The sequence below is a fragment of the Zalophus californianus genome, chromosome 6 (genome assembly GCF_009762305.2).
Source record: "Zalophus californianus isolate mZalCal1 chromosome 6, mZalCal1.pri.v2, whole genome shotgun sequence".
Taxonomy (NCBI): Eukaryota; Metazoa; Chordata; class Mammalia; order Carnivora; family Otariidae; genus Zalophus; species Zalophus californianus.
Genome location: NC_045600.1, coordinates 71,439,091 through 71,461,639, shown reverse-complemented (window position 1 = coordinate 71,461,639; position 22,549 = coordinate 71,439,091). Strand labels below are relative to the sequence as shown.

The 22,549-nt window shown below is 54.9% G+C and overlaps 2 protein-coding genes across 6 annotated transcripts; one reads left to right on the top strand and one right to left on the bottom strand.

Moving 5' to 3' along the window:
• The first annotated feature begins 10,856 nt into the window (after nucleotides 1-10,856).
• THTPA (thiamine triphosphatase) lies at nucleotides 10,857-14,195 on the top strand. The gene is made up of 3 exons (XM_027572900.2): nucleotides 10,857-11,225; nucleotides 11,613-12,173; nucleotides 13,236-14,195. The coding sequence occupies exons 2-3, from the start codon at nucleotides 11,627-11,629 to the stop codon at nucleotides 13,379-13,381; spliced, it is 693 nt and encodes a 230-aa protein (XP_027428701.1). The 5' UTR covers nucleotides 10,857-11,225; nucleotides 11,613-11,626; the 3' UTR covers nucleotides 13,382-14,195.
• A 77-nt stretch (nucleotides 14,196-14,272) lies between these two features.
• AP1G2 (adaptor related protein complex 1 subunit gamma 2) lies at nucleotides 14,273-22,503 on the bottom strand. Of its 5 annotated transcripts, none has more exons than XM_027572893.1 (22): nucleotides 22,245-22,503; nucleotides 21,674-21,878; nucleotides 21,124-21,248; nucleotides 20,843-20,984; nucleotides 20,621-20,717; nucleotides 20,369-20,445; nucleotides 20,155-20,250; nucleotides 19,662-19,742; nucleotides 19,262-19,360; nucleotides 19,037-19,092; nucleotides 18,753-18,866; nucleotides 18,427-18,567; nucleotides 18,288-18,342; nucleotides 18,079-18,201; nucleotides 17,281-17,370; nucleotides 17,067-17,194; nucleotides 16,721-16,900; nucleotides 16,260-16,377; nucleotides 16,041-16,176; nucleotides 14,963-15,126; nucleotides 14,652-14,750; nucleotides 14,273-14,562 (listed from the first exon to the last, which is right to left on the bottom strand). In XM_027572893.1, the coding sequence occupies exons 2-22, from the start codon at nucleotides 21,875-21,877 to the stop codon at nucleotides 14,461-14,463; spliced, it is 2,427 nt and encodes an 808-aa protein (XP_027428694.1). In that variant the 5' UTR covers nucleotide 21,878; nucleotides 22,245-22,503; the 3' UTR covers nucleotides 14,273-14,460. The 5 variants fall into 5 exon arrangements, with proteins under 5 accessions (XP_027428694.1, XP_027428695.1, XP_027428697.1 ...); XM_027572894.1 differs by having other exon boundaries at nucleotides 16,721-16,825; XM_027572896.1 differs by lacking the exon at nucleotides 18,079-18,201.
• Between the last annotated feature and the right edge of the window lie 46 nt (nucleotides 22,504-22,549).

Here is a 22,549-nt window from a genome sequence, read left to right as displayed (position 1 = left end):
TGGAGAGGAGTGGACCTCTTGCCCATGCATCTCCCTTAATGACACCTCAATTGTTAGGACAGCAGTATGGAGCTGTGATAGTGTAGGTGCACCCGGGAGACTCAGGCTCAGACAACCCCACAAAGCCAGCTCTGAACCCTTCTTCTGTATGAGGGGCAGGGAGTAGTGCCCTTGAGTTCAGATTCAGGATCCTCTCTGATCCTGGCAGGGGTGACCTCTGTAGAAGACTGCTGATCTCTCTGCACTCAAAAGGAATTACACACAATTCCTTATAATTATTTGGAAGAATACAATTGTAAGTGACTGTGTATATAAATAAAATCTGATTCTTTGAGTCTACATGAACCCTTGTGATGGTAATGACTCCATTTAAATAGTGTCACAACAACAACTAATAATAATATCTTTAAATGTTTACCATGTGCCAGCACCATGCTGAGCCCTGGCCAAGCAAGCACTGCATCACCTAATTCTCCACTACAGTCTGATGAAACACATATAGCTACTCATTCCCATTTTACAAACAGGGAACCAGACCTAGATGCGTTAAGGATTTCCAAGGTCTCCCACTTGGAAAGTAGAGTCCAGACTGGACTCAGGTAGCCTGACCCCAGCACAATTTGCAAGCTTCTGAACTCGGGCTGCCGTGCATTTTGAATGAGGTCTTTGCGGGTTTTTTTGTGTTACTCTGCCCTTATGTGTGTCTCGCCTTGAGCATATCAGGTCCTCTTTCAGCTTGGAAGATGTTGGTCAGATGGCCCCTCTCAGTTTCTCAGATGGGCCAGATCAGGACCACTGCTTTGTGCAACTCCAGGGGGCGCTATTCACAGGGCAGTCAATGAGGGGCCCTGGCCGTTCCTTTTGTGTGTTTGTGTTTGGGGGTGTGGGTGGAACTAGATATCAAAAGGTCGAGTTGAGGATATGTGTATTCATTTGTGATAATGTCTCTTAAAGTCTACATATGTGCTTCCATAATAGCATATGGACTTCAAGACAAGCCGTATGGTATTATATAAGAACGCGGCCTTTAGGGTCAGACGGACTTGGAATCAAAATTTTAGTTCTAGTCTGTATTATGTAAGTGACTTCGGGTGAGTTGCTTAAAAACTTTCTTCATATACAGAATGGGGAATAGCTCCTCATGGAGTTGTGTCCATTGAGATGATCATTATCCAGGCCAGCACTTTGTGATCAGTAAGTGGAAACGATAATTATTCATCCACGTGCCTTATTTGCTGAGTTGGGGTGTACGTGTGTGTTTACTGCTTTCTAACAGTGTGTGTGGCTGAGGGCCTCGGTGGAGCGCTGTCTGTCCCAGCCCCTCTTCGGGGTTAGTGAAGGTGCTGGCTCTCAAGCCTCCGGCTGGGTCTCCCCGACGCCCCGATTCTGCCCGCGTGGGCCGGCGGCTGCCCGCTGGGCGGCGGGGTGTCGGTGCGGGTGTGTTGCCGCGTGCCTGTTTGTGTTCCGCGGCCCGGCTGGCGCGGGCGTGTTTGGGGTGGTGGTAATTACTGGGATGGCCCAGCCCTAATGAGTGTGATCCCGTTACACTCTCGCCGCCTCTAATGGAGCTAACCTCATTTCACAGCCATTAGAGATGGAGATGAGGCCCCGCCCACTGGCCCCGCCAGCTGCAGCTCCGGCAGCCCGGCCACGTTCCTTCCCTCCGGCTCGCCATTTCCCGGTGCCGCCTTTCCTTCTCCCGCCTGGTCTTTCTGCTCCTCCTTCCAGGCTTCCCTGCCCTGTTCCCCATTGTTCTTTTCCCTCCCATCTCTCCGCTCCCCACTCTTCTCCCCTGCTCCTGGCGCGTCCCCTTCCCTCGGCCTCCCCCGTGCCTGGGTTCCCTCCTCCTCGCTCAGATCCGCTCGGCCTCCGCATCGCCACTCGCCCGTCGTCTTCTCCGCGCCCCTCCCCCGCCCTTCCCCGCCGCTGGCCCTCCCCTCCCCCACGTTGCCCCGTCTGGCCAAAGGACAAATCTCAAGGGGAAACCAGCAAAGACAAACAAGGAGCAGTGACTTCATTATCGTCGTTAATTTGCCACTTCAGTTCCTCCCACAAGGGTCAAAGCCAGCACGGCTTGAACTCAGGACTGCCACGGAGGCTGAGCCGGGGCTGCCTTTTCCGCTGGAAGCCTCTCGCCAGCCACTCTCCCTCCCTCCCCCTCCCGGTTGTCTTCGCTTCCCGGCAGGGGGTCGGGCGCCCGGTTTTGCTCCTCCATTTCTTTCCCCGCTGCACAGCCTACCGCCCTCCTTCCTTTTTCATTTAAATTGTGGCCTTCACTCCAGCTCCAAGTCACATGGCTTTTACCTCGGACTCCGTCTCTCAGTTATACTCTGCCTCTCCCCGCCTCTCCCACTCCCTGCCCCATCCATCCTGCACCCCTTCCTTGGCCTCCCCTGGCCTTCTCTCTTCCTAACTTCAAGTGCACTCCTTTCTCTGAAGCACCAGGATTTATCTCTGGATTTTGGGAATGAGGTAGCCAGAAGAAGCTGGAGATGGAAGAAGGCATTCAGGCCCAAGGAGGCCAGTGGTCCAGAACTTGGAAAGGGCTGGACAGAAAGGAAGACAGCTGCCATGGGGGCAACAGGCCCATGAGTCAGAGGAAGCAGCAGAATCTAGACTCAGACATCCCAGACTTGAGAAACCACCTCCAAGACCAGAGAGAAAGGACAGAGCCAGCCAGAGGGCCTTGGGCTCGAGACTGAGGTGGGGGGGGGGGGTCACCAATAAAACAGGATTGAAAGATTTGACGATGGAAATGGCGTGTATCCCATCAGTTCCTCAGGGAAACCCAGTCTAACACTCCGTCGTCCCACCCTCTGCCTTCCTTCACTGAGAAGCCAGATGACTGGCAATTGACTCTGAACCTTTCTTCCCATCCCAGCCCCAAAGAGAGAGGCTGAGAGTAGCTGGCTGTGACCGGAGAAGGCACTAGGGAAATGTCCACACCTGAAGTAAAACTTTCTGGCCCACACCCCTCCTGCCCCACTGCCTGCACATCGGCGCGCTACACTGAGTGAGGCCCTGCATACATTTACCTTCTCTCAGAACAGAGCTCTTGCTACTATGTCCTAATTGCACAGGCGGCCGTGCCAGCACCATGCAGGTGGATGTATCCCTGCGGCGATTCCAAGGCTGGAACCTTCGCTTTCATGGAATCCCTTATTCCTGCCCAGACACAGGGGCAGCTCCTGTTCTCTCACTTGACTTTGACAGAAAAAATCTGAGGGATACCCAGCTATCTCGGCAGGAATTTAGAAAAAGATGTCTCCTTCCAGGTATATGCAGCCTGCACTTCAATGGTATAGCTTGGTGACAGGAGAACAGGTGGATCTTAGCCCAGTCACCCCTTACATGGGGCACACCAAACAACCATCCAAAGGCCCCCGGTCTCTGGACTAGTTTCCTACAGGAGGGGCTACTGAGAGCCAATGGGATTACCTCAGGGTGCCGGAAGGGCCCTCTGAATCTTTCACCCCTGTCTCAAGAGCCTGGGGTGGAGGAGGGGTGGGCGGGCAGTCCCCTGGGGCTTTCCCCAGAGAGGCAAGGGGCTCTGGGAAAGTGAGTGGTGGGATGACTGAGAAGGCAGAAAAGAAAGATGGAAAAATCAATGAAATGAGTTTCTAACGGTGAGGTAAAGGACCGCCGTGTCGACAGCCTGTCGCCTGCTGCAAAATATGAGCTGCCCAAGTCCATGGTGGTGGCTGACAGTGCATCCAACCGCCACCGCCCTCCCTTCAGGCTACCCCCTCCCCCCCAGCCCCTTCTCCAGTTGCCCTGGCCTTTCTTATTAAAGCCAGACTCCCCACCCCCACCCCCCACTAGGGCTCCCCACTTGCTTGCTCCCTTCCAGGTCTTCTCTCCTAGAGTCCTCAACCCATTCAGGGGCTTTCTGACTCCACCATAGAAACAGGACAGGTTATAATCCCGGACCGGTGCATCTTTCTCTAAGACTTCTGTGTATTGAGACCTCTCTGCAGATTTCCCTCAGAGTTGTGCTGAGCTCTGCTCTTCATCTCTTGCCCCACCCCATCCCTTTCTAGATACCTCTGGACTCTCTCAACAACGGGCAGTCAGGCATTAGGGCCATCCCTCACAGGGTTCCTTACATCCAGGTCTGTGCCTCCTGCCCGCTGGCCCACTTGGCCAATGCTGACTTCCTTGTAATTGCCTGGATTGGCCCAGCGTATATAGGATAGGCCTGGTATTGACTTATGAACTCTTTGTGACTTGGAGGGCTGTGCAGGGGTAGGGCTGATTCAGTTGCGGTTTCATGACTGGGAATGGGGTAGGGTGGGGATGCTACTTCCAATTCAAATCTGCCAACTCTGTCTTTAGAAACAACTCCCAACCTTTTCTGGAAACCCCCTCCTTTCTCTACCCTCCTCTGCATCTTCCTCTTGGGCTCCTGAGACTGTTCATTCATGTTTTCTTCCCATCATCTCTCCAAAGACTCCCCAGATCAGCCCCTAGAGTCAGCCCTCTAAGTGTGGCCGCCCTTGGCTAACACCAAGTGTGCCCCTAACCTAGTCAATCTCTCCTCTCTCCACCTCAGGTCTCACAGGGGCTCAGTGAACTCCCCTCCAGCCCTTTCCTTCAGTTTCTGCTTTCCCAACTTGCCCATTTATGCAGACTTAGGCCTGAGGCTTGGGGTGAGAGGAAGGTAGGCAACTCTTTTCCCTAGCTTCTCCCGATTAATTCAACATTCCATCAACAGATATTTATTCAGCATCTTCTATGTGGCAGACGCCGGGCTAGGTGCTGGGAAACAATCGGAAAGTAGATGGACAAGGCCTCTGCTCCTAGGGCCATCATGACTAACCCTGGGTCTCTCACCCAACAGCTTCCTCTCTCCACTCAGTCCCCTCACCCCCGTCCCCAGCCAAATTCCACTGCGCCCTCTGGCCTTTCAGAACCCTGCCCTTTTCTCTAGCCCTACCTCAGGTTACACTCACACAGCCCTGATCTCCTCTCTTCTGCATTTCCAGCTTCAGTCTCCACGCCTAAACCCAGAGCTAGGTTCATCTTACATTTTCAACAACTCTCCTCCCTGCTCACAAAGCCCTTCTCCTTTCACGTTCCCTAATTGCCATTTCCAGTTTTCTTCCTTCTTTGCCTGCCTTTCAGTCCTACCACCTGATCCTTAATGCCCCCTGTCTCCCAAGGTCCCTTCCTCTTGCTCCTGAAGGTTCTAGGGAACGTCAGGCACTCACAAGGTCTCACTCTTGAGCTCAGAACAGCTCCAGGGAGGCAAGGTCAAGCTACCGACCCAGACCCAGGCATCCTACAGATCAGACTCCGGCCCTGTCCCTGTCCGTGTACAGCTCCCAGCAAAGCAGCAAGTTGTTCCTCTGTGGGTCTCAAGGTAACACCAGCTGCTCTGACATCATGGAGGGAGGAACCCTGTCAGGTTGCCAAGGCAACACCAGCAATTTATGACATCAGAAGCTTGAGGTCTTTGGTTCTCAGGGGGCTAGAAAGATTCAAGTTCCTGTCAGCTAAAGTAAATGGGAATTCTACTTTTTCATCTCTTTGCCTGTGTCCCCCTGGCTTGGGAATGAAAAGCAAAGGCCTCTAGTGGGGCAGTGAGGGATGTGGCCAATGGAACGGATGCTTGTGAGGTCTCTTTCCCCGTCTCTTCACCAGCATCTCTGCACGCGCTCTGCCTCTCCTTTGGCACCTTTCCCTTGCGGGGCTTCACCCAGTGGTATTTCTGCGATGCCTTTTTCCGAATCACCCCTCCTGCGGTGCTCTCTTTGCACCGGTCACGCTGTGTCCCTCTCACACCAGAGGCATTTGTTCCCTTTGATACCTCATCCTCTCCTTTCTTCCCCCTCCCAAGCTCTGTGTGGCTCTGATCTGCTTCAGCACTCCTCCATTTGCCTTCCATTTACCTTCTTTGTACCATATTCTTTTTTCACCTCATCTTATTCTTCAATTCCTCCCTTCCCCCACTTTACCATTGTATTCACTGCATATTGCCTTTTCTGTTGACCTCCTCTTTGGGAATACTCTATCATTTCTGTCCATCTTCTGTATCGCTCTGAACTCGTGCTTTATTTCATTCTCCCAATTTTTCATTAATCACCCCTCAGTTCCTTCCCTGCCCCCATTCCGCGTGGATTTTCTTCCCTTCCTTTCGCACACTCCTCACGTCATGCATTTCTCTACCCCACACATTTATTGTACCCAGCCTCTCCTTCCTTTCTGGAACACTGTTCACCTCTGAAATCTTCCATCTTCTGCCCCTATCTACCTCCTTCTCTTACCCTTCCAAGCTCGGAGGGCTGGAAAACAATGATGGGCTTAAAACAAGGTAAACTCTCCTGACTCTATCCACCTTTCCCATTCTTTAGGCTGAATGAACCTGGCCTCTTGTATAAGATAGCTTCTGTCATATGAATGAAAACAGCCTCGTAAAGGATCATGCTGAATCCAAATATGATAATAACAGGGGCCCAGGAAGAAGATGAGCTAGAAAGTGAAGAAAAAGCCACTGATATCTAGAATGCACTGAAGGATGAGAGGCAACCAAGCAGGGTGGAGCTCAGAGTCCTAGAGAATGTCCCCTTACAAAATCAAAGTTGACAGTTAATGGACATAATGGCCCTGACTGATGAAGGGGTTATATGCCCCTGGAAGCCCATTAAATTGATTTCTTGGCCTGTTTATGTGCCTTCACAAACCATACTCCCCACCTCTCCCAGCCCCTTGCTCTCTGATACCTTCTGCTGCCGAGGTTAAAATGCTGGGTGAGAGGATAAGGGATAAAAGGAAATTAGGGTGACCAAGGAGAAAAGGTAGGCAGAGGGCATGTTATGGGAACAAAGGTAAAGAACAGGCAAGGGAGATCATGGGAGACAGGAATGCAAAAAACGGGGGTGAAACAAAATGGGGAAATAAAAAAAATACAATGGCAAAATGAGGGAAGGGAGGAAATCAAGTCAGCAAGGAAGAGGTTTGTGGTGGGAAGCTCCTGGAGAGGCAGATGACACACAGGAGACCAGAGGTTCTGGTGGGGGAGACAGGCACATGGCAAAGGAGATAGTCAACAATGCTAGAAGTTCCAAAGCTTCCTGGGTGAAGGTGCAAGAGGATGCTGTCCTGGCTGTGCTGAAAGGGTAACTGAGTCCTTCAGGGAGACACATCTGCCCCATCCCTCAGACTCTTTCCAGGCCCCTGACCAGTGACTGCCACAATCATGACTGATAAGGATGAAAAAAGTAGCCTGAAAAGGCCAGGGATATCACAAGGACTCCGAAGAAGAGGGCATGGAGTCCTAGACCAGTCAGGCAGCCAAGGCGTGACACATAGTGACAGGGACACGCAGGGAGAGGATCACTCGGATAGGAAGAGTCACATGCAGAGACAGTGACACACAGACCCAGAGATGGATGGCTGGAGAGAATGAACGAGGGGGAAGAATGGCAAAATCAAGAGGCAGGGACGCATGGACACAGATCAGCGGGGCTACAGGCACCCCTAGACCACGCGTGGTCGAGTGCTCAAAAATGATAGGGCTACTCTGAGAGGGGGGCAGACAAGAGCAGAGCAGATGGAGAGTTGGGGGGCCAGGAGAGACACACTTCACCTTGAGTGGAGCAGTGGCCTCCCCTCACTACTCGCACCTTTCCAAAAAAAAAAAAAAAAGCTCAACTTCAGGCAAAAACGAAGATCGAAGATTAAGAGTATCCACGTCTCCCCCACCCACCGTCGCCCCCAGCACGCTAGCCCATCCGTCAGCCCGCCCGCCTGCCGCGGTTTCCGATCCCGCAGCCGGCGGGGGGCAGCCGAGACCCAGGCCCCTCCGGGCTGACAGCTCCGAACCCGCACTCACCCGGCCTCCCCTTCCCTCCGGGACCCCCGCTCCCCGCACAGCTCGGCGCGGTCCGTCTAGGCTCTCGTTACCCTCCTCCGTCTGTCCGGCTGGCTCCTGGTCCAGCCTCGATGCCTTTTCCCTTCTTCGTCTCTCCCTCCACCCCTGCATCTCTCTCCCCCACCCCATCCTCCCTCGCACACCCCTCCCCCCCACCGCTGCCCCTCCTTCTCCTCAGGCTCTCTGTCTGTCCGTCCGTCCGTGTCCCCTCCCCCAGCCCCTTCCCGTCCCTCGCCGTGCCCTCCAGCGGCAGTCTCCGAGCGCCTCCTCTCCCCTCCGTCTCCAGCTTCCAAAGAGCAAGGAAAGGAAGAAGAGAGAGAGGGAGAGGAGAAAAAAAACCAACCCAGCAGCATCGGAAATCGATGCACTTACACCTCAGCTGGAAGCAGGGACGGGAGTCGAACCGCGGCCGCCGAGCAGCGCGAGGCGGGGAGGGGAGGGGGCGGCTCTTGGAAGGGACTTCTCCGATGTGTTGATTCCTTTTTTTTTTTCCCCTCCTCCTCCCTCCCTCCAGCGCTCACTCCGGGGCGTCAGGGACGGAGATGGAAAAAATAAATAAATAAATTCACGGCGGTGAGGGAAGTGAAGGAAAATAATCAATGCTATTTGGCTGCGGCTGAAGTGTTTTCCCGGCTTCGTGAGGGGGTTTCCATTGATTCACCCTGGGCACTCGCTCTCTCCCTGCCTCCTCCTCCTCGCCCTCCTCCTCCTCCTCCTCCTCGCCCTCCTCCTCCTCCTCCTCGCCCTCACTCCTCCGCCTCATTCACTGGCTGGAGCCGAGGCGTCCCACACAATGGAATAATCAATACCCAGGCGCCCGGGGCGGCCCCACTGAGCAGGTGCAGCGTCCCGCCCGCCGCGGTGAGTGCCGGGAGTTGTAGTCCGTCCGTCCCTGCTCCCACCCGCCTGCCCGCAAGCGCGGCGTACGCGCGCGGGACCGAGGCCCCAAGGCCGGCGAAGCCAGCGGGCGGAGCCACCTTGCTCGACTGTGGTACTGGGTCCAAGCCAGTGCTTGCCAAGGTGGCAGGCGCCTTTAAACTACTTCCCGTGTTCTCCTCTCCCTCCTGCCTACAGAAACCATACATGTGTTTTGTTGTTTTAAATCGGCTCTAGGGTAAGCCTGGGCTTCTACCAGCTTCCCAGAGCCTCCCCAGGCCTATCTTTCTTTTCCACTCCCTTCTTCCTGCCTTACCAGTCCCCCACCTTTCCAATGGGGTACTAGAACCTTCTCTTCCACAGCAGTTACTATGAAGTCTCCGAGAACGTTTGTCCCCTCCACCCAGAGTTGGGTCAGGAAAGGGAGGTTCTGGCTCCTGGTCCTCATCTTCAGGTCATAAGCTCTCTTATATTCTAATAATAACTGTAGAGATCTATTGAGTGCACAGAACAGTTCCAAGCAAGCACTTTTATGTACATTAACTTGCTTAATCCTCACAACTAGTCCCATTTTACAGTTGAGGAAACTAGGCCACAAAGAAGTTACGTGGCCCAAAGTCACATGGCCCGTAAGTGACAGTGCCAGGTTTCAAACCTCGATGGTCTGACTCCAGAGCTCACAATAGCTGCTGTAAACTACTTCTCTTAAAAGTAAAAGTAAAAGAAAGAAAAAGAAAGAAAGAAAGAAAGAAAGAAAGAACGAACGAACCCTTGGAGTTTATAGGAAAAGAGGAAGGAGAAAGAAACTAACATTTTGAGGCTCTATGATGTGACCATTTATCATTGAATCCCCACCCATAACTGTGGCAGTCCACATCTTACCAAGGAGAGATGAAAGGTTTGGGGAGGTGAAGTAACCTGCCCAAGACCAAACACCTGGAAATCAAAGCTGGTAGTCAACCGCAGGTCTGTCTGGTTCCTGAGTCTGCCCTCTGCCCCACTGAATTGGACCTTATAACTCAGGGAAGAGGACCTTATAATTCAGGGGAAGAGGTCTTTTTCCCCAGGGAAGAAAACTGAAAATCGAAGGATGGATGAAAAGTAGGCCAGTGATTGGAGCTAGGGGCTGGGGGCCCTCCTCTCCCTGACTGCTGGTGCCTGTTATGGAGTGGAAGAGAGATGCATTCAAGACATCCCAAGTTCAAGATGCTATGTCTATAAATCAGTGTCCTCTCCACAGTACTTCCCACAGGTCATTTGTTTCCAGAAACATACTGGGAAGATGACAGATGTTAAGAACCTGGCACTTCTCACCTATCATAGGAGTTGAAAAGAGCCACTGTTCCTCAGCAAGCTACCTCACCCAGAGGGTCAGACACACAGTCTCCAGGTAATCATAGCCCTCAGAGAGATTAAGAAGGAGCTCTTCTTTATTTTATCTCCCAAAGCAGTCAAAGGGCCACCCCCACATCTTCCTGTATTTTAAGCAAACATGAGAGTTTCTCCCACTCCAGACAAAGCCTGCTCAGGGGCCACTGGCAACTCAGTGACAAATTCCTCAGGCTGGCACTCAAGGCCATTTCCACCCTGCCCTTCAACTGTATTTCTAGCTTCATCTCCTTCTTATACACTGACCAGGTGCTCTCCAGCTTCTTGGTCTTTGCTCATGCTGTTCCTGTCTCCATCTGGGTGTCTGTTGAAATCCTGTCGTGTCTTTTGTTCCTATCCAAAACACCGTTCCTTCTCTGAAAGTTTTCAACCTTACCCTAAACACTCATTGCAGGGTGTATTATCCCCTCTAAAACTCCTGAGTAGTTAAACTGGTCTTAGTTATCCCCCTTTGCAGCCCATTACCACTCGCTTGTATTCTGTGGGCCGCCATAATAGTCAATAAAATATCTCTTGGACAGCGTCTAAGTGGCTTGGATTTCAGGCCTATTTGCCTAGGAAGTGAAGGGGCTGGAGACCCGACTGGGCTTCGGCTTCTTCCATCAGGCCGTCCGCACCGCCCCTGCTCAACTTTAGGTTGCGTCCCGCGGGCAGTAACCGCAGCTTTCCTGTCACCATAGCGACAGGGTGGCGCGAGAAAGCAAAATCTCCCCTTGGAACTACACCTCCCATCATGCACCCGGGCCCCAAGGTGTCAGGCTCAGCCTGAGGCCTGAGACCCGGGCCGACCCCCGGGAGCCGGCAGGGGTCAGGCAGGAGGAGCAGAGCGCCGGGGGACTTCTGCGCTCCCGGCCCACCCCTGAGGTCGCGGACCCCCATCACGTAGCGGGCCTCTCGATCCCTGGCCCGTCCTCGGCACCGCCACATTGGGCCTAATATGGCCGCTCGTGCTGGGACCCGCCAGGTTCGCAGAGATCCGGGCCGAGGTCCAAGGCCAGGGACTGCTCCCGGCATTCCTCGCGGGCGTGGCGTAGGCTCCCCTCGCCGATCTCCAGGTCCCGCGAGTGGGAGACCCTCGGGCTTTGAGGTGAGACCCGAGGCTCCGCGCGCCGGGCCGGTGCTGTGGCGAAGGGCGGGGTCGTTGCGCGAAGTGAGCCACTGGCCACCTGGGGTAGCTAGGTATAGAGGGCGAGTGTTGAAAGGAGGACACCCACTACAGTTTTCTAGGGAACCCTTTGGATTGAGTACATCATCAAGGGTGTAAGGGTATCTGTCACCGTTGCAGAACCTTAAGATACCAGAGCCAGACGGGGGCCATGCATCACTGAGGCAGGGAGAAAGAGCTGTAGCCCCAACACAGAGCTCGGTGACAGCGTGTGCCTCATAAATTCTTCTTGGGTGGGGGCGGTTTGCCGAATTGTGACCCTGCAAGGCTGAGCACCCTTGGGAGCTCAGCAAATGTTTATTGATTTAGTGATTGCAGGTAGCATGGCCCAGGCCTTGATTGAGGTGGAGCGGAAGTTCATTCCTGGCCCTGACACAGAGAAGCGGCTGCAGGAGTTGGGGGGCACCCTGGAGCACCGGGTCACCTTCCGGGACAGCTACTATGATACCCCTGAGCTGAGCCTCATGCGGGCTGACCACTGGCTGCGACAGCGAGAGGGTAGCGGATGGGAGCTCAAATATCCGGGCGTGGCAGTGGTCGCAGGACCTCACACTGAGTATGTGGAACTCACAGTTGAGCCTGCAATTGTGGCCCAGCTCTGTGAGGTGCTGGGGGCTGACATCCTGGGGGCTGGAAGTGTGGCTGTTGTGCTGGGCCCACTGGGGCTGCAGGAAGTAGCTAGTTTTGTGACTAAGCGTAGTGCCTGGAAGCTGGTGCTATCCGGAGCTGATGAAGAGGAGCCTCCGCTCAGGGTGGACCTGGATACAGCCGACTTTGGCTACGCTGTGGGTGAGGTAGAAGCCCTGGTGCACGAGAAGGCTGAGGTCCCAGCTGCCCTAGACAAGATCAACAGCCTCAGCAGCATGCTCGGTGAGGGAGACAGGCCCTTTTGTGCTTTCCTTGCCTTCCCTACTGCTCTTTTGGATGTACCCACTGAACCAGCTAGAGGGGAGGGGCTTGGTGTTATTTCTGTAACGGGGATTGTCTTGGCAATTTTTTGGAGGGCCCAGTTTGCTTTTACAGAAGCTGCCTAACTGGATAGGATCCTTCCTTGTCTCCCCTAGTCCTTGCCTCATTTAGTTCTCACACCTCCAGCCGCTCCAAGTTTGCATCAGTTCTCTGCTTGAATCCTTCCATCCATCCTTCGTTCTCCCAAATCCTGTCCTCTTATTTTTACAACTCTCTAGATCCTCATTTCATTTGTCCCGTTGGCTTTGAGTAAAAGGCAAGAACACTGTATTTATGTGACAGACAACAGGACAAGTCATGGCAGATTGTTCTGTAGACAGTTCAGCCACAGCAGTATGGGGTTGTGCATCCCATGAGGACTTAAAAGTGGCCGAGTGCTGCTCTTGCTTTCTCAGCAAAGATACAGAGTTGAGTTTCCTGCTATATGCCCAGCATGCTGCCAGGCTCTAACAATAAGACACTGACTTATCACGGCTCCATACCATATAGAGGCTAGAATTCTATATGAATCCCACCCCATGGTTGTTGCTGCTTCTCTCCTTTCTCTATCCCTGTTTCTCTGTGTGCATCTCTGCATGTGCTTTATCATCAACCTAATGAGCTTTGGCCTGCCTACATGGGCTTTAATCTTGACTGGGGGACAGGAGCAGTAACTGAAAAGAGTGGGTATGGAGGCACCCTCTGTCTACATGGCACCTGAGCGCCTCTTCACCATTTCTCCTTGCTGGAGGAGCGGTTCATGCTTGGCTTCCCAGCCTCACTCCTACCCGACGTGGCCCTTGTAGGCCCCACTGGCACAGGCCAATCAGGGTGTGCGCTGGTGGGTTACAGAAACTGGTTGAATGGCATTCAGAATCCCAGTGCTGCCTTGGAATCAACTTTGGGGTCTGGCTATGAGGGCAGGGAGCAGAGTCAAAGCATTTACAGCTCTGCTTCTCTCCTCATTTCTTCTTTGGCCTGCAGGTGTGCCGGCGCAGGAGACAGCACCTGCCAAGGTGATCATGCACCTACAGCGCTTCCGGCCTCAGGACTACCAGCACCTGCTAGAAGTATACAGCCCCAGGGAGAGGCCACAGGGGACTAAAGCTCCAGACAGCAGCTTGGGTTAGGGTGTCACTTCCTCAACAGCAAAGAGAACTCTGGGTCTAACAGGGGTCCTTCCTGAGCACACTGTGCCTCTTCCCCTGGCCTCTTCCCCACAGTGACTCCTCTCTCTCTAGCTCTGCCTGTTCTTTCACCTTACCCTCAGCTATCCTTCCTTGAGCCCTCCCTGGCTGCCCCCTCCCTCATCCGTCAGATGCAATCTGTGGGCCGCCCCTCTCCCCTGGCCGCTAAGCAGCCTCCATTGATTTCCGCTCGTGTTTATAGGATTTCCACTTAGCCGTGATCAGTAGTTAAGCACAGGAAAATCCCTTGCCACCCCCCCCTCCCTTGGTCGATGCCATTGATTCTGCCAGCGCCTCCTAAACCGCCTGACAGCTGAGTTAGAGATGAGGGGAGGCAGCAGGAAATTCCCTGCCTTGGGGTGTGGGGAATAGCAGCAGGTTGGGGAAGTGGGTGGGAATCCCTTTTAGACATCTGGAAGTTCTGGTTTCACTTTGCTACTGTGCCCTACTCTGGCCCAGATGGTAGAGTGCCTCCTGTGGAGGTTTAGGGGCAAATCTGCTCCCCAACCTGGAGACGGTAAAAAGAGCCCTTCTTTGTTGAAACAAGTTCCTAAGGCTCAAGGGAAGATACAGACATCCTGGATAAGACGACTCTTCCCCGGGCGCCGCGGTGGCTCAGTTGGTTAGGTGTCTGCCTTCGGCTCGGGTCATGATCCAGGCTCCTGGGATGGAGCCCCGCGTCAGGCTCCCTGCTCGGTGGGGTGTCTGCTTCTCCCTCCCCCTCTGTGATCTCTCTTGCTTTCGTTCTCTCAAATAAACAATACAATCTTAAAAAAAAAAAAAACCTTCCCTTGCTATGATTTGTAAATGTTTTCTATCTCAAATATACCCAAATATGGTCTTCCCCCTCAGGCTTTATTGGGCTTTTATTATTTATGGGGGGTGGAGACCCCCCCCCTTTTGCAGAGGCAAACGTAGGACCAGAGAGCCACCTGCTGGTAGTCGTCAGGTACAGGCTCCAAGTGGCCGAGACCCTGGGGAGTTTGGGATACAGGAGGATTTCAGACTGAGTGGAGGCTGAGTTACTGCCACATCTCCACGGGCAAGTTGTTCACCTCAAAGATCTCCTGTACCGACTGGCCAAAGTGGTTGTAGGTGAGGCGCAGCTTTAGCCTCAAGGGGGCCTAGGAATAGGAGAGTAGAGACCAGGGTTAGCTCCTGTGATTTCTGTCCCTGGGCCTTATCAACAGGGGGTGGGTGCTCCTGAGCTCACCTTGTTAGGATTGAGGATTCTGAGGAGCTGGGTCACTGGAAGGCCACCCTGAGCTGGGACTGTGTCCCCACTGGGGGCCTGTAGCTGCAGATGGAAACTCTGAACACAAGAGGTTGGGCAGAGCACAGTAAGGCAACTCTGGGCTGAGGCAACCCCTCCACACCCAACAGTTTCACAACCTCTTCCCATAACACCCCAAGTGCTTATCTCTGCACATCATTCCCTTCCTGTCTCATTTTTCCACCCACCTCCTCTACTTAGCCTTTCTCCTGGAGTGCCCAGGCCACCTCAAACCCTGGTCTTCTACAAACCTTGGGCACAGCAGCCTGACAGACAAAGTGGGTGACGTCAGCCCCTGAGGTGTTGACAGCAGTGACCGTGATTAAGAGCAAAGCAGGGGTTCCAGGGGGTCGAACAAAAGACAGATTCAGCTGCAGTCCTTCACGCTCAAACACTCTGAGATTTGGGATGGAAGCTGGAGTATGGAGAGGGAAGCAGCTCAATGTATGGGGAAGATAACAAGTTCATTCATTCATTCAACAGAAATTAAGGGAGCGCCCACTGGGTGCAGGGCAGTGCTTGAGATGCTAGTGACAAAGTGGACAAGAAGATGAAGTCCCTATTCCGAGCTTATAGTCTAATGGGCAGAGAAAACAATAAACACGAAAACCACCAAGATAATCACAGACTACTTGGTGCTATGAAGAAAATAAACTATGTCAGAGTAACTGGGAGGAATAACTTAAATAGGAATGGTAGAGGAAGGTATCTGACATTTTAGCTGAGGCCTGAAGAATGAGAATGAGCCAGTCATCTGATGTGCTGGGCAAGAACATTCCACGTAGGGGCGCCTGGGTGGCTCAGTTGGTGGAGCGTCTGCCTTCGGCTCAGGTCATGATCCCAGGGTCCTGGGATAGAGCCCCGCATTGGGCTCCCTGCTCAGTGGGGAAGTCTGCTTCTCCCTCTGCCCCTCACCCTGCTCATGTTCTCTGTCTCCCTCAAATAAATAAAATCTAAACAAAACAAAACGGAACAGAACATTCCATGTAAAAGGAGCACAGATTACCAAGGGTTTTGGGTGAGACGGTCTGAGGAACTGAGAGGGGCCAGTGGAGCAGGGAGTGGGAAAGTGTAGGAGATGGGCTGGGAGGAAGCTGGCCCCCATAGGCCAGGATACGAAGTCTGGAACAAAGGGAAGGCATTGAGGGGTATCCAGGAGGGAACTGGCACAAGCTAATGAACTCTTTTATCAAGATGGGGATGTGATGGGAGACTCCCAGCATGGAAGAGGGCACGTAGACCCCAGTTCTTGGCAAAGAAGGAGAAGCAGCACATTTCCACCCCTCCCTTTCTTAAGACGTCTCCCGTCTCCCCTTTGTTGAGGCTTACCTGGGGCTGGAGACGCACAGGGCAGGTCGAGGAGGTGTACTAAGGTGCCTCCTGGGGAGGGTTCCAGAGCAGGTGGGGGCTGGGTAGCCCCAAAAGTGCCATCCAGGAGATCTAACAGATCCAAGAGCTTGGAGGCCTGGGGGAAAGGGCAGAAGGAGCAGGGCTAGGTGTGGAAGGCAGACCAAGTCCTCTTCCCTCGGGGGCTTCCGGCCTTCTCACCTGTGGCTCTGTGGGGACAAGGGCTGCTTCCGAAAGCTGGGCCTCTTTGCTTTCCTTTGCTTCCTCATCCTGAGTGCCACCTCGCTCCACAAGAGGCATCTTTTCTAGGATGGCAGCCCTGAGAGGATGGAACACAGGTGTGTCCCTCTGGGGGGACCCCGGGCTTTTCGTAAGAAGCATGTGGGAGGATGGCTAAGACCATGCAGAACCCTGGGCACACGGTGGGTCGGGGTGCCTTTCTGATTTCCTAGGACTGGCACACTGTGGCTGGTTTGCGGTGAGCGAGGAGGGCTGGGAGCCACCTTGGCTACAGTCAACTACGGGTGGGAGGCTCTGACTGTGGAGGAGGAAGGACGAAGGGGAGGATGAGACCCTTGTACCCAGAAAGGGGCACTGGGGAGAGGCCACGTGGGCACAGGCAGGGGTCTGGGTCCTACACTGCGGCACAGTGACAGTCGCACCTCATGTGGTCGTACTTCCGGAAGAGCGTGTTGTACTCCACGGCCCGCTGCTGCAGCTCCACGTCCAGGCAGCTCCCGTAGATGGACACCACCTGGCGGATGCGGCTGGGCCACAGGGTGGCGTGTGAGTGGGAGGGCAGCCTGCCCTTCAACTCCAGGATGTGGCACGGAAGGGAAAGGCTGCACAGAGCAGGGGGGTACCCACAACACCTGGCTCAGGAGGAAGAACCTAAGGACTGGGGGACTCGGGGTGTGTGCACGGAGAGAAACTCCGAAACTGGTGGGCACAGTGAAGGGACATCTGTCACCGGAGGCACCAAGAAGAGGGGCCGGGACCCTTTCTTACTTGTTGTCCCCACGGAGCCGGGTGCTGAGCTTCATGAGGGCTGTCAGGGCATATCCTCGGGTGGCCGGTAGGGACATATGGGACTGCAGCACCTTTTCCAGGAGTGCCAACACCTTCTCTTCCTCCACCTTTGCGGGGACACAGGCAGTAACTGTGGGGCATCTTGCCTCTCCCGCTGAGGCCCTCCTCAGTGTACTCCCGAGGTCGGTCTCACCTGAAGGGGCTCGGTTTCCTCACAGCCCCCCTCCAGCAGGAGGTCCCCGTATTCTCCAATGCACCAGGCTGCCACTTGCACCAGTGGTTGCTGCGTGGGACAAGAAAGATGCCAGGCCAGGTTCTGGGTTCCCTCCCCACTTCCACGCCCTGTGACATCCCTTTGTGCAGTGCAGAGATTGTGGGGTTTGGAGAGGTGGGGAAAGGGAAGGCTCCTGCACAGTTTTGTAAGTTTGTCCGTCCCCCCAGCCCTGCCAGCTCTGTCCTGGCTCCTGGATGTGTTCTGCCCTCTGGTGGCCAAGCGTCAGAACTACATGCCCCCCCCAAAAGGAGCTGGGTGAGAACCAAGCAGGAGGGTCCCCGCCTTGAGGAAGGTATACGTGGTTTCTGCCCACCCTACTTAAGTAATATGGAAAAAAGACGGTAGATAGATAGTGGCTGGCTTCTGTTAATCCACTCAGCATTCAAGGTAGTAAAAACCCGATACACACAAAGAAAGAGCTCTATCTCAATTTGATCGTCAAGATAGCTCTGGGAGGCAGACAGGGTAGAGAGCTGAGTACACTGGGCAGAAGGAGAGTTAAATTAGTCAACTGCAGTTACAGAGCCAGTAGGTACTAGAGCCAGGACAGAAGTCCCGGTGTTTAACTAAAAACAGGGCTCTGTCCTTGAGTGTCTCCATTAAACAGGTAGCTGTGACCTCCAGGGAAAAACAGTGGGGCATCAGGTATAGGGAGTAGGTGGCCCAGGAAGGGCTGGGAGGCTTGGGCAGCCCTGGGTCTGGTGGTGGGAATAGTACTTGGGAGATGTCCTCTGCCAGGGCGCTGTAGAGGCGGCGCACAGAGTAGGCGTGTAGCTCCTGAGCACCCCCAATCAGCTGGGTCAGGTTGGCCACCGCATCATCCCGTACATGGGTGCCTGCCTGGAGGGGGTGAATGTGGCCAAGGGTTCAGGGTGAGGAACCCTGCCCACTCCCTCCCAGCTCTCTTAGATCAGTCCCTGCCTCACCGTTGTCAGCACACGCAGGATGGTGTCTATGTGCCAGCGCTTGGTTGGGGCAAACCTAGGGAACATAAGCCTCTTCAGCCCCGGTACTGACCCTCCCCAGATTCTACCGTCTCTGCCTTCTGGGCACCTGTCACCTCACCTCTCTGCTGCCAGCAGGATGCCTGAGGCACAGTCGGCCCGTAGATCAGGGAGGCAGGATTCCAGAAAGCTCTGCAGCTCTTGTGTCATGGCTCGCACATTGGAGCTATTCACCAGAGCCAGACTCAGTTCCAGGGCCCGCCTGGCAGGAGAAAGACGTCGTCAATACAGGGTAGCCAGGTCACCCTGAGCTAGGCCTCAGGCCCTTCCTTCTCCAGGCACCTGTTTCCTTAATCCCTCTACTTCAGCTGCTCTGACCCGGTCCAGGTCTTGGCTACCAGGCGCTGGGCCCTCTGCCCTGCCTTCTTGTTCCTCTGTCCTCCTCACCGGCTAAGAGAGGCATCGGGTTCCCGCAGACACTCCACCACAGTGGGCCGGTGCCGCTGCACAGCACTGTGATCGGACTGCACCATACGCAGCAATGACGTCAGGGCTACATACCTGGCCAGAGGAGGGGAGGACCTATCACACCGCGGTCCTCAGCCCCCTCCCTGCCCCATCCCGTCCTAGTCCTGGAATAAGAGGCAGGTAAAGCAAGAGACGCTGGAAGGAGGAGGGCCAAGGACCAGGGGCTCAGTGGCACAGCCCAGCCAGACACCTGGGATGATTACCTAATGTTCTTGTCGTTGTTGAGCAGAAAGCGGCCAAGAATGTTGACAGCCAGAACCTACAGGAGGCAAAGGTTGAGGACAGTCAGGGAACGAGCACGTTGTTAAGGAGTGCCGGCTGCAGGGCACAGAATGATGGGTGGGGAGGAGAAACCAGTGAATAGGACCTGTCTGCCTGGCTGGGGTTGGTGGGTGGGGCCGCAGTGGGAGAGGCATATGGGATGATACCCGCAGGCCAGCTGCAGAGCGGATGTCCATGATGGTCAGCACTGTCTCAAACAGGACTGCATTGCCCGCATTTCGGCTGGTGTCTGTGTTAGTGGCCACCTGAGTGGATGGGAGAGAAGATGCAACTAGAAGGGGCTCTGTCCTCTCCTCAGGTCTCTGGAAGGTACCCACCGCATCATCCCTTCATCATCTAACAAAGTTCCCCCAGCCCCCACGATGTGCCAGGGGCTACCACACTGAGACAGACCGTGTCCCTGTCCTCATGGAGATCACAGTCTAGAGGGAAACGGAGACGTGATTATACAGCCACCGTGGGGTGGGTGGTCATGTGAGGGGTGCCTGGGGCTGGTAAGATCTCAGAGCCACACACCTAACCAGTGCCCACTCTCCAGCCCCCCACCTGGGCCAGCAAGTCATTCATGATCTCACTGCTTTCTTCATGGTTCCGGCCCAGAATCCGAAGCAGACGAAGTATCTGGACCTAAGATGGGTTAAAAATTGAAAGGTGGAGGGGTTCAAAGGGTAAGGAGTTGGGTTGAAGAGAAAAATCCAGCACCGAAGAAAGTATTGTGAGGGGCCTGGCTGGTTTCCTAGAGCTTCCCTCTCCCTCCCCCCGCACAGGTCCCTTGGGTCCTGGGAGAGCAGAGGCATTGTGAGGCCAGGGGATTTGGAGACAGGCTTTTTTTTGTTGTTGTTACCAAACTGGATTTCTGACCTTTAGGTATCCCCCGCTTCCCGCACTGGTCTTGGGATGACCTGTGCGATCCTGGGCCTGCCACCCTCCTGCCTAAGACACTCACTGGCCCAAAGTGTTCTCTGGGAGGTGGCCGCTAGCCATGGGCTTACTGCTAGGCTCTCTGTTCCAGGGATACAGCAGGACAAGGTCAGCCCACCTGCAGAAAGGGGTCGCTGACTCCAGATATACTGTGTTCTACGGAGTATCCCGTCGTCACCAGAGTCTGGAGGATCTGCACCAGCTGGGGAACCACCTGGAGGGAGGGCACAGCCTTACTGGGCATTCTTCCTAATCCTCTCAACCTTCAGACCCATTCCAACCCCACGGCCCCTCTTTTCCTGGCCCAGGGCCTGCCCCTTTCACCAGCCCACCTTTCGGAAGTGCTTGAGGGCTGCAGGGCTTCGTTCACAGAGCTCCGTGATCAGCGTGATGGTGCCCAGCAGGATGCCTGGTGTCGGGGGGGGGGCAGTGAATGGTGGGCCAGGGGCACAGGAGAGTCTACTGCGTGTGTGTGTTCATGTTCACATGCTACCCTGCTCCTAGTGGCTGGTGTTCCCATCCTATTTTTGACTTCTGTCCATAGCCAGAGGTAAGGCAGGGGATGGAGAGCCCTGTGGCCTTACCGTGGTGGCGTTCATGAAGCAGTTGGGCACAGGGTGGGAGGAAAATGTTGGAGAGCTCGGGGACCTTCCGGATCATGTGCACTGCAGTCAGAACAGCCTGCAGAGATCAGGGGGCTCAAAAAGGGGCAGGAGTCTGCCAGGATGGACCTTCCACCTTTAACATGTGCCAAACAGGACAGTTTCGGGGGGAAGGGGCAAGTGCCTAGAGTCCTGCCATCTCACCTTCTTGCGCACATAGGAGCCCGGTTGCAGGAGCAGTTTCTCCACCTCAGTGGCCAAGTCCCGGCACATCTCAGCAGAGCCCACAGTGCTCAGAGTGCACAGGGCCAGGCCTTGTACTGCCTGAATCCCCTGGCTCAGGTCACTGCAGAGTCGGGAGGGTGGTCAGTCAAGCTCTGAGAAATCCATCCTTCCCAGTACCTACATCAGGCAGCCCCCTGGGACTTCCCAGTTTCCCACTCTCCCATCTCCCTGATTCCAAGTGCTTCCCAGAACCCTCTCACTTCTTGATGCTGTTGGTAATGAGCAGGTGGGCATCCTGCCTCTCATCCAGTAGAAGCATGGCCCCCAGGTAGCCCACCCTCTTGTCTGTGAATCTGGGGGAGGCGATCAGTTTCAGGCACTCCATCTACAGGGAAGGGGGCAGACCAGGAAGGGGCAGGGGTGAAACTCAAGGCACTAACATCCCTTTTCTATCTTCTTTACCACCAGATTAATTTATGGTAGCACCATTTCCCATCATCCTCCCTTCAGCAAAGGAAAAGGCTTAGGAAATTCAAAGTTAGTGGGTAGTTTCAAGGAACCAGGAGTCGAGGAGGTGGGAGAGAAAAGGAGGTGGCTTGAAAGGGGCCGGCCAGAGAATGAAGGGTTCAGTCCAGCTTATGACCTACAGGGGTTGTAATAGGGAAGGAGGTGGGCAGTGCATGCTGTGAGGGAGGGCTCAGAAACTTTGGAGAATAAAAAAATCAGGGCACAAGCAGGTGAAGGTGTCCAAGACCCTGCCCCATTAGCCTTCCTCATCAAACTCAGAAGGGAGGCATCCCTGCCCAGTACCTGTCCAAAGTGGGCGGGGTAGCCCAACATGTGGACGTAGAGCAGTTTGGCCAGCTGGCGGTGCCTGTGCAGAGGGTCCCCATCGCGGAAGGAGGCGCGGATGTGGGCGCACTCCTTCTGGATCACCTCCCGCTCCTGGGCCTGCGTCTTGGCCCCACGAATTTCCTCGATTAGATCTTGGAGCTTCAGCGAAGACACCACCATCCTGAAGGGGCAGAGCCCGGAAATGGAGAGGGCTTTGAAGCTCTCGGGCCGGGAGTACCTGGCCTTCCAGCCCAGACTCGCTCTGTGCCACGATCCTGAAGGCCCGGGTCCTGCAGCTATCCTAAAGCTGAGCCCACATTTACCTTTGCCCACGTGGGTTTACCACATTCCGCCCGCTCCTCACCTCGGGAGGAGATCCCCACTACGCATGCGTCTCCGCCCCACCCCGCGCCCATTCAGACAGAGCATGCGCCAGAACCCCGCCTATTCCACCCCCCCTGCCCCCCCCCCCCGCCCAATCCTCCGGTCCCACCTGGCTTCCCATCCCTAGCTCGGCCATTGCTTTCCTTTCAGGGCCCTGCGCTACCTCTTCCGTGGGATTCCTCCCCAAGGTCACAGCTCAGGCGGCCTCAGCTTCACACCAGGACGCCAGCCTTAACGACAGCCTCACCTGGCTTGTTTCAACTCCGCTCCTCTTCCCCCCAGCGCTTCCTGGTACCGGGCCCGACGGGGGTTGGTCCTTCTTCTGGTCCTTCCCTCTTCCCGCCCCCGTCACGGGACCCCGCCCCTCCTGGGCCGCCCGGCTGAGCCGTCTAGAACCCTCTGACCTCAGGCCTCAGGCTTTGGAGTTGAGGGCAAGGAGCTGTCCTGGTGGCAAGACTGCATAGCAGG